This window comes from Leptodactylus fuscus, chromosome 8, assembly GCF_031893055.1.
Source record: "Leptodactylus fuscus isolate aLepFus1 chromosome 8, aLepFus1.hap2, whole genome shotgun sequence".
In the NCBI taxonomy this organism is placed as follows: Eukaryota; Metazoa; Chordata; class Amphibia; order Anura; family Leptodactylidae; genus Leptodactylus; species Leptodactylus fuscus.
In genome coordinates, this window is record NC_134272.1 from 91,881,430 (window position 1) to 91,891,890 (window position 10,461).

At 47.7% G+C, this 10,461-nt stretch overlaps 1 protein-coding gene across 1 annotated transcript; it reads left to right on the forward strand.

The window, feature by feature from the left end:
* Positions 1-1,578: 1,578 nt before the first annotated feature.
* Positions 1,579-8,040, forward strand: PECR (peroxisomal trans-2-enoyl-CoA reductase). The gene is made up of 8 exons (XM_075285755.1): positions 1,579-1,695; positions 4,248-4,381; positions 4,562-4,727; positions 4,897-4,978; positions 5,520-5,616; positions 6,380-6,490; positions 6,669-6,780; positions 7,287-8,040. The coding sequence occupies exons 1-8, from the start codon at positions 1,584-1,586 to the stop codon at positions 7,373-7,375; spliced, it is 903 nt and encodes a 300-aa protein (XP_075141856.1). The 5' UTR covers positions 1,579-1,583; the 3' UTR covers positions 7,376-8,040.
* Positions 8,041-10,461: the final 2,421 nt, after the last annotated feature.

Below are 10,461 nucleotides of genomic sequence, written 5' to 3' on the forward strand. Positions count from 1 at the left end.
ACAGTTGTATGGTCCGTGACTTGTAATATATGGCCTGGAGGACGCAGCGACCGATGAAGAAGCTTCAGGAGCTTCAAAATTTGTTGGAAATGTATGGCAAGTAGATATAATGGGGTGACATTGAGCTCACAACAAGGTCATTCACGGACTAGTGGGGTCAGTGGGGTGAAGCGTCCCTGCCATGGCGGCCACAGCAGTAGGAGCGCAGACCTGGGCTGGCACATTTGCCAATGTCTTCCCTTTACACCCATTTTCTGTCATTGAGGGATTGATGAATTTGTCCCATTGCTATTGGGTGTTCAGGGCTGACACATTGTTCTGGAGTATCTAGGGTTAACACAATATTATGGGGTATTTAGGGCTGACACCCCATTATGGGGACTGACTGACATATCTTTATGGGGTGACACCCTGTATTGCAGTATTTAGGGCTGACACATTGTTATGGGGTATCATGTAGGGATCTTTCCCCCTCGTGGGGCTTATAGGGCTGCACACTGTTATGGGGTGTCATGTAGGGATCATTCCCCCTCATGGGGCTTATAGGGCTGACACCCTGTATTGCAGTATTTAGGGCTGCACACTGTTATGGGGTGTCATGTAGGGATCATTCCCCCTCATTGGGGCTTATAGGGCTGACACCCTGTATTGCAGTATTTAGGGCTGCACACTGTTATGGGGTGTCATGTAGGGATCATTCCCCCTCATTGGGGCTTATAGGGCTGACACCCTGTATTGCAGTATTTAGGGCTGCACACTGTTATGGGGTGTCATGTAGGGATCATTCCCCCTCATGGGGCTTATAGGGCTGACACCCTGTATTGCAGTATTTAGGGCTGCACACTGTTATGGGGTGTCATGTAGGGATCATTCCCCCTCATGGGGCTTATAGGGCTGACACCCTGTATTGCAGTATTTAGGGCTGCACACTGTTATGGGGTGTCATGTAGGGATCATTCCCCCTCATGGGGCTTATAGGGCTGACACCCTGTATTGCAGTATTTAGGGCTGCACACTGTTATGGGGTGTCATGTAGGGATCATTCCCCCTCGTGGGGCTTATAGGGCTGCACACTGTTATGGGGTGTCATGTAGGGAGCATTCCCCCTCATGGGGCTTATAGGGCTGACACCCTGTATTGCAGTATTTAGGGCTGCACACTGTTATGGGGTGTCATGTAGGGATCATTCCCCCTCATGGGGCTTATAGGGCTGCACACTGTTATGGGGTGTCATGTAGGGAGCATTCCCCCTCATGGGGCTTATAGGGCTGACACCCTGTATTGCAGTATTTAGGGCTGCACACTGTTATGGGGTGTCATGTAGGGATCATTCCCCCTCATGGGGCTTATAGGGCTGACACCCTGTATTGCAGTATTTAGGGCTGCACACTGTTATGGGGTGTCATGTAGGGATCATTCCCCCTCATGGGGCTTATAGGGCTGACACCCTGTATTGCAGTATTTAGGGCTGACACACTGTTATGGGGTTTATATGGCTGTCAGCGATGGCCTGCACTGGTCTCTGTGGTAATGCAGACTCTTGACCCTGGAAGTATCACGTGATCACTCTGACATCTGACATCATGGCGGCCCGCAGTGTCCTCGCTCCTGGGCTGTTCGGGAACAAAGTCGCCATAGTCACCGGAGGGGGCACCGGCATCGGGAAGGCCATAGCGGCCGAGCTGCTGGAACTAGGTCAGGTACCCGGGGGTGGGCGGGAGGATAGCCCGGGGTGACGTCTCCTGACCGGACTCTGGACTTGTCAGTCCGCTGTAATAAAGAACTGCAAATCCCGGCGTGCAGTGCGGCCACAGTGCTGGGGGAGAGCCGGGAGCTGCTGCGGGGCATGACGGGACTTGTAGTTTTCAGCTGCTGCCGGGTACAGAGTCTTATACTGGAGCGCTGGCTCATTCCTAGTGGGCTGCGGGTCACTGAGATCACTACAAGGTCATTTATTGACTTAGAGGACATTTCCACCTCTTGTCCTTCCTTGACTTTACCAGACCCCCAGTTGTAGTGCTTGTTTTATTGCACAATATTATGGGGGCGTCCACTCCTATAGTAACAGATAGTAAAGGGGTATTCTGTGCCTTGTTAGCACAATGGTGGTCCCAGTGCAGGGGATATAGCAGATGTCCCCTCATTACTTGTAGATACTTTCCAACATGCAGAGGACACACAGCGGGATCATTGCTGCGGTTTGCACAATCTAAGCCGTGCCCCTAGTGCTGGGTTCACACTAATGTTCGCATCCGCATGGAGACCTGAAAGACAGAGACCCCTGTCTGCTTACAAATCAGTTACCGTTACCTGCTGACTCCATAGACTGTGATGGGGCCACTGGATTTACTTGTAGGGCTTTTCTCTGCAGACTATAAGCGGAATCTGAACCCGGCCTTACTCTGCTCCTTACTACCAACACAATAATAGTGCCCTTCTGTGTATAACACCCAGCCATGATGTCTCCTTAGTAATCACCACACATTATTATGACCCCTTATTGGCTCCCAAACAATATAATGGCCCCCACTAAGTGTAATGCCTCCTTAGCAGCTCCCATACAATATAATGCCCCCTCAGTGTCACCCATACAATATAATGCCCCATCTGTGTCCCCATACAATATAATTCCCCCTCAGTGTCCCCCATACAATATAATGCCCCCTCAGTGTCCCCCATACAATATAATGCCCCCTTAGTGTCACCCATACAATATAATGCCCCATCAGTGTCCCCCATACAATATAATGACCCCTCAGTGTCCCCCATACAATATAATGCCCCCTCAGTGTCATCCATACAATATAATGCCCCATCAGTGTCACCCATACAATATAATGCCCCCTCAGTGTCCCCCATACAATATAATGACCCCTCAGTGTCCCCCATACAATATAATGCCCCCTCAGTGTCATCCATACAATATAATGCCCCATCTGTGTCCCCCATACAATATAATGCCCCATCTGTCCCCCCCATACAATATAATGCCCCATCTGTGTCCCCCATACAATATAATGCCCCATCTGTGTCCCCATACAATATAATGCCCCCTCAGTGTCCCCATACAATATAATGCCCCATCTGTGTCCCCATACAATATAATGCCCCATCAGTGCCCCCCATACAATATAATGCCCCCTCAGTGTTCCCCATACAATATAATGCCCCCTCAGTGTCCCCCATACAATATAATGCCCCCTCAGTGTCCCCCATACAATATAATGCCCCATCAGTGTCCCCCATACAATATAATGCCCCATCTGTGTCCCCCATACAATATAATGCCCCTTCTTTCATCCATCGATAACATGACATATAATAAAATACTCTCTTGCCCTATTCCCTCACATCCATGTGCAGTTTCCGTCTCTCACCCCCAGCCACAGACAGCACTAGTTGATCTCTGATTTGTGGAGCTCGCTTCATCCACCATTGTGATCCCGTCTGCCGGTATCCTGAGAGCACACATTGAATTAAAATAATGTGCCACCCTGGACAGCTCCCAAAATTCGAGACTGCCCCAATGGATTCCAGACAACTGAGAGGGGGACTCCGACTGCCATTGGCCTGATGCTGCTGTTCCATTTGCCCTATGGTCAAAGCAGCCAATGCTGGCATATCTATGGGAATCCCAAATTTTCAGGAGGCAGAGTACCAGTTAGGGAAGTCGGGCCACACCCCAAGGGCGAGCAGAGTTTCAGTGGGTGACCATTTTGTATCATAGATCCTTAGGGTGCATGCACACTACGTAACGCCGGGCGTGTATGAGAGCCGTACACGCCGGCATTACGGCAGACTGCCGAACACTTCCCATTCACTTCAATGGGAGCGCTCGTAACAGCGGCGTTTACGAGCGCTCCCATTGAAGTGAATGGGAAGTGTTCGGCAGCCCTGCTGTAACGCCGGCGTGTACGGCTCTCATACACGCCCGGCGTTACGTAGTGTGCATGCACCCTTAGGGTGCATTCACACTGATTAAACGCTAGCTTATTTTGTAAAGTAAAATTACACTTGTAAATTTTGCTATCCCATTGACTTCAATGATATTTTTTTACAAGTGTAAAAATACGCCTGTAAAAAATACGCCTGTAAAAAATACGCCTGTAAAAATACGCCTGTAAAATGTCATTGAAGTCAATGGGATAGCAAAATTTACAAGTGTAATTTTACTCTACAAAATAAGCTAGCGTTTACTCAGTGTGAATGCACCCTTACACTATATATTTTCTTTCTCCTCTTCGCAGGTTGCAGCGTGGTTATCGCATCCCGGAAACTTGACCGATTGAAAGATGCGGCAAAGGAACTGGTGTCCACGATCTCACCTGCAAACCCCTCTATGGTGACAGCGCTTCAGTGTAACATCCGCAAGGAGGAGGAGGTGAGCGACATGACTGTAATACTGTGTGCCTGAAAGCTGTACAGAGTATTTCAGGAGAGAAGTATGCCGATCTTGTGACATAACAGGAACTCCATTACAACTAGGAGATGGTCGGACCTGTATTAACTCCCAAACTGCTGGCTTCTTTCCTCATTCATCTTCTTCTGTCTCTGAGGACAGGTGGAATCGATGGTGAAATCCACCCTAAACCTTTATGGTCGCATCGACTTCTTAGTTAACAATGGAGGAGGTCAGTTCCCGTGTCCAAGCGAAGAAATTAGCGCAAAAGGATGGAACGCAGTGGTGGAGACCAACCTCACCGGCACCTTCTACTGCTGCAAAGCAGGTAAGTCCCGAATACTGCCAGAGAAGGTCTCTCCAAAAAGTGCCTGGTAACAAAGTGAGTCCTCCAATGGCCACAGCTCCCACATAGGCCATACATGCACAGATCTATAATAAGGAGTCAGCAGGTAACTGCCCTTGTGCTGATCATGATATTTATCCATCACATGTAGTGTACAACGCCTGGATGAGGGAGCACGGAGGTGCCATAGTCAATATTGTGGCAGACATGTGGAAAGGATTTCCTGGCATGGCGTAAGATATTCATTATTATTCCATTCTATAGTCATCTAATATAACAATCAGCAGAATAGTGAGCGCAGCTCTGGGGTATAATACGGGATAAGTAATGTAATGTATGTACACAGTGACTGCACCAGCAGAATAGTGAGCGCAGCTCTGGGGTATAATACAGGATAAGTAATGTAATGTATGTACACAGTGACTGTACCAGCAGAATAGTGAGCGCAGCTCTGGAGTATAATACAGGATAAGTAATGTAATGTATGTATACAGTGACTGTACCAGCAGAATAGTGAGCGCAGCTCTGGAGTATAATACAGGATAAGTAATGTAATGTATGTACACAGTGACTGTACCAGCAGAATAGTGAGCGCAGCTCTGATGTATAATACAGGATAAGTAATGTAATGTATGTACACAGTGACTGCACCAGCAGAATAGTGAGCGCAGCTCTGGACTGTAATACGGGATAAGTAAAATAACGATGGGCAGGAGCAGGGGTACAATCTCTGTGCATGTTACTCCCATTCCTAGCTGTATATTCTGATCACAGACACACAGGAGCAGCACGAGCCGCTGTGGACAATCTGACAAAAAGCCTCGCTATTGAATGGGCACACACTGGTGTCAGGATCAATTCTGTGGCTCCTGTAAGTAACAATACATTTTTCTGCTCTCATTATAATAAAGTCCCATTATTTACTGATATCTAGCAGAGTGCAATGTATTGTGAGATCTGAACTGTAGCGGACAATAAAATGATGAAAGCAGCTCTGAATGTGACTGAAGGATAAGACGTGAACTAAAATAATGCTATACATTCAGGCCAGGAGAGCCGCAGCTGATTGTAATGTGGACCCTAAAATACTGATTATACACAAATCCAGTCTTATGCCACATTGGAATTGGCTGCACAATAATGTGTGCTTGCCGCGAACTGCCCGCACGAATCTCGTACATGGCAAGCAAACGGACCCCATTATAGTCTATGGGGTCACTCTCGGGTCAAAACCTGCCTACCACAACCGTCGCGGTCGTCGCTTCTCCCTCCGGAGTCGGCTCAAATGAATGGGCCGACCCTGGAGGTTGCTGCCGCCAGGCGGAAGCTGCACCTCAGCAAGCCGCAGAATCCGCCTGAAAAAAGGGCAACATGCCGCTAGTGGAAAAAAGAACGCTAGTGGTCTCCATAGACCACCATTGTATGGAGGCGGATTTTGAGGCAAAATCTGCTGTCAAAATCCGCCTCCTTGCCCCCGTGTGAACTAGCCCTTAGTGGCCAATTGTCACCAGATGTGTGGGTGATACTGAGGATTTACCTGCAACATTTTGTGACCATTGGCCACTGGTGGGCCTTGATGTCTTAATTGTTGCGTCTGTCTACTTTTTATGTATTCTTGCCACCATATTTTACAGGGAACCATCTTTTCAACAACCGCCGTTGAGAATTACAAAGACTTGGGACCTGCATTGTTTCAAAACTACACCCCCAAGATTCCAGCCAAGAGACTCGGACTCCCTGAAGAGGTAGGTTGTCATCTAGGCTGAGGTCAAAGGGCACCCAAGACTGTATACAATTGTATCAAGCCTCTGTCTGGATAGCCCCCTCATCACAGCATGACAAAGGAGTAGCCTTCATGGACCGGCCGTCACCCCGGCAGGTGTATCTGATCCCCCTGACTGTTGCTCCCGTTCTCTTATGCAGATATCACCCATGGTTTGCTTCCTGCTGTCTCCTGCCGCCTCCTTCATCACTGGAGAGACTGTGAAGGTGGATGCCGGACAAAGCCTGTACCTTAGTCATTGGACCGTGCCAGGTAGGAGATGGGTTTTAGCATACTCACAAGGATATATCCCTCAATAAATGCTCCTAAATCTACAGCTACAGAAAACCTCATGCAGCGCCGCGTGTGATCTAGACCAGCTTGACTGTGGGATATGTACTGAAGGGTGAAAACCACTGCTGTAGACAGAGCATTCATTACCAGCAACCTCCTCTAGGGGGCACCACAGGCAAGAAGTTGCACTTATCATTATTGGCCTAGGGCTCCACAGCAGATCTGGGGGGGGGGTAAATCTTCACACTGCTTTACTACTCTGGGGGTACGCGGTTGGGACTTTTCCTCGCCAGGGGTATTTAGCTTGTAAAGGTTGAGGCTCCCTTCTCTAGAGAATCCCAGATGAGATTTGTCTTTGGGAGTCCTTATTAGAAGTGATCAGCAGCAGTGCGCCGTGTCATGGCATTTACCCCCGCAGAAGATTATGACCAAGCTCCGGCGATATTCCTGCCGCATTACTCAACCGCTTTGTCCTTTCTGTCCAGATCACAAGAGGTGGCCGGAGGCTCCGGTCGGGGAGAACGCCAAAGCTTTGAAGAAAATGATTGCAAACACCCCCCCTTCGAAGCTGTGATTTGTGGGGCGAGGGTCTACAATGCCACGATTCACCTTGCACAATGGCGTAATTGCTGTCCTGAATGATCGCAGTAATGAAAGTTGTGGTGGATTATCGTATGTTCACACATAAATATGATCTCTGTAATCTCTTCTGAAGATAAAAGCATGGCTGCCTAGAACAAGATGGAGCTGAGCCGACTGTGCCTTGTACAATAACTCAATAGTCATAGCAAACTACATAGCAGCTACCGATTGGAAGGGTTTGGCCTTGTAAGGTGGGGAATAGGTCGTCTATCACCCCATGACTGCATTCAGGGATTTGTAACGTTTTTTTTTTTTTTTTTTTGGATTTTCTGTGAATTCCTTATTCTATGTCAGTGCAGTGAGGCGTCCAGGAGTACCGCACCCGTCCATGTGAAATATAGATCATGAGGAGTGGGGGTCCCTATAATAACACGAGACGGCTCCTACCCCCATCCCCATAATGTCATTGCTGCTCTGCCTTACTTACTAGGGTGCTGTATATAAAGGATTGGGAAAATGGCCGAATGATCAAACTATCTTATATCTCTGCAAATGTAAACCTTACATGAAATTTCCAGCTTTATTGAAGTAAAATTTCTGCAACTTTGTAATAGACTTTGTGTTTTAGTTCTTCCCCCAGCGCTTGAAACAGAAAGTTCATAGAGTTTTCCTCCTCTGACTTTCTGTTACAATTATACCTATGGGGAAACCGCCGGTGTTCCCGTCGGTAAAATTGACATGCTGCAATTTCAAAAACGGCACCAGTTTTGGAAGTCGCCATGTGTCCGCACGGCGATTTTTACCGCAAAGTGGGCATGGAATTCACTAGAATCCCATCCACTTTGCTTGTATCGCCATGGGCAAATCGCAGCGTTTCCAACCCATGAGGCCCCGGCCTAAATGTAATGGAAAAATAAGACCTGCGTGCGATAAAGGGACATTATACTGTGTGGGGGACACCAAGGGGGTATTATACTGGCGGAGGCCAAAGGGTAAATGGTCACCCAAGAATAAATTTGGTGGTTGTGTGGAGCAGTAAAATAAGGAGGGGGGTAGCACAGGGTCTCTGGAATTTTACCGGACAAAGTAGCGCAGCTTGTTCTACTGTTTTATCCTGCTATTTTGTTACCTACATTAAAAATAAATAGCCAGTGTATAGATTACTTTTTTTTACTTGAGGTGGTGAGATCTCCCTTCATTCCCACGTTGGGAACCATTGAGGGACACAGTAAGTAAACAGATGGGTCGTCAGCACTAATAAGTGAGCGGGTGATGCGAGGAATGTGTCGCCGCTGATAACAATCTCGTCCTTTGCCCTTCATATAAAGCCAGTACAATGAGGTAACTGTGGGAGACCTGGCAGCTGAAGGCCGGTGCCAGGTGAATGACCCGTGTCCATTACACAGTGCTCACACTTCTATCTGCATCCGCGTTCCATCGGCATGACACAGATCCAAGTCTTTCTATCCAGTCCAGCTGCTGAGATTTTCCTTATTCTTGCGCTGCTCCTACTTAAGGGTCCAATATCCACCCAAGGTCTGAAATGAGTGGGGACATTATTATTCCCATTTTATGGACGCACAGCTGAACCTGAGGCCAGAGCTGGACGTGTGACCATAAGGACGTGACACTCTATTGTAATTCGCAGCTTTCTTTATAAAAGCAGATGTGAACAGAGGCCTAGAGTACATTCATATGGGAGAAATTCATGTGTGATTTGTGTGACACGGGCCCGCTCTGAGGCCGGGGCCACAAGGGATGAAACTATGCAGAAGTTTGTAAAGTAAATCTGGTGGTTTTGGCTGCCGCTCTCCTGCAGCTTTCACTTTTTACTGTTTTCTTATGGATGAAAAAAAAATAAAAGTAAACAAAGGTTTTCAAAGCAAAAAAAATCCACTTTATTTTACAACATAAGGGGGCATTCACACTACGGATACAGTGACTGATTCTGAACGTTAAAACACATTCAGAATCAGTGCGTATAAAGCAGTTCCATTCATTTCAATGGGAGCCGGCATACGAGCGCTCCCCATTGAAATGAATGGGCTGCTTTATTCTCTACGAGCGCTCCCATTGAAGTGAATGGGAAGCGCTCGCGTGTATGGATTGCTCGGCTCATTCCGAATGCATCTTTACCTGCAGATTTGTTTTTCCTCCTCCATCAATCAGGGAAAATATCAAAATGTGAGCAGCGATCTTTCCTGTGTGCACACAAAGAGGGAAATATTAGACCATGTTTCATTCCACTCCACCCAGTCCCTTTGTGCCTCCATATGTTCTAATGTATTTCCTATGTGGCCCGTACACAGTATAGTGCCTTTAGTTGCCCCTACACACTTTAATACCCCCTTAGTCACCCCACATAGTGACCCCCCACAGTATATTTGTTGTCCTTACACAAGATAGTGTCCCCTTAGTGACCCCCACACAGTATATTGCCTCCTTCATGGCCCCTACAGAGGATGGTGCCCTTAATGGCCTCCCAGACAGTATTTCTAATCTTATTGGGCAACAACTCCACTGAGAGGAGTGATATACTAAAGCCTCGTTCACATCTGCGTTTGGTAATCTGTTTGGGGAGTCCACATGGACCCCCCCCCGGAAGGAATACCGAACGCAACTGCAGGCGCTGTGCAGTAAAAGCACATGGACCCCATTGTCTATAATGGGGTCCGTGTGCTTGCCATGCGCTGCCAGCACGAATCATGCGGACAGGAAAGTAGATTGTAAACTACTTTCCTGTCCACATGATCCCTGCGGAGATCTGGCGGCAAGCACACGGACCCCATTATAGTCTATGAGGTCCGTGTGCTTTCACTGTCCCCCCGTTCAGTATTCCTTTTGGGGGGGGGGGGTTCTCATGTAGACTCCCCCGGATGTAATCCAAACGCAGATGTGAATGAGGCCTAAAACATAACTTTTACTAATATATTCATGTAAACGAAAGACGTGCGCCAGCTGAAACAGAATTATTGTTCTTCTAATAATGTCTCAACGCGTTTTGCCGCAGCCCATCAGGTGGATAATATCTGAGTACGGACATAACGTATACATGCTCTTATTACACCCCAGGTCCAT

Excerpts from the sequence above, each read along its gene's own strand:
- PECR (XM_075285755.1), top strand. The coding sequence starts at position 1,584 with ATGGCGGCCCGCAGTGTCCTCGCTCCTGGGCTGTTCGGGAACAAAGTC. Across the intron at positions 1,696-4,247 it reads GGCCGAGCTGCTGGAACTAG|GTTGCAGCGTGGTTATCGCA; the intron begins GTCAGGTACCCG and ends TCCTCTTCGCAG. Across the intron at positions 4,728-4,896 it reads CTTCTACTGCTGCAAAGCAG|TGTACAACGCCTGGATGAGG; the intron begins GTAAGTCCCGAA and ends CATCACATGTAG.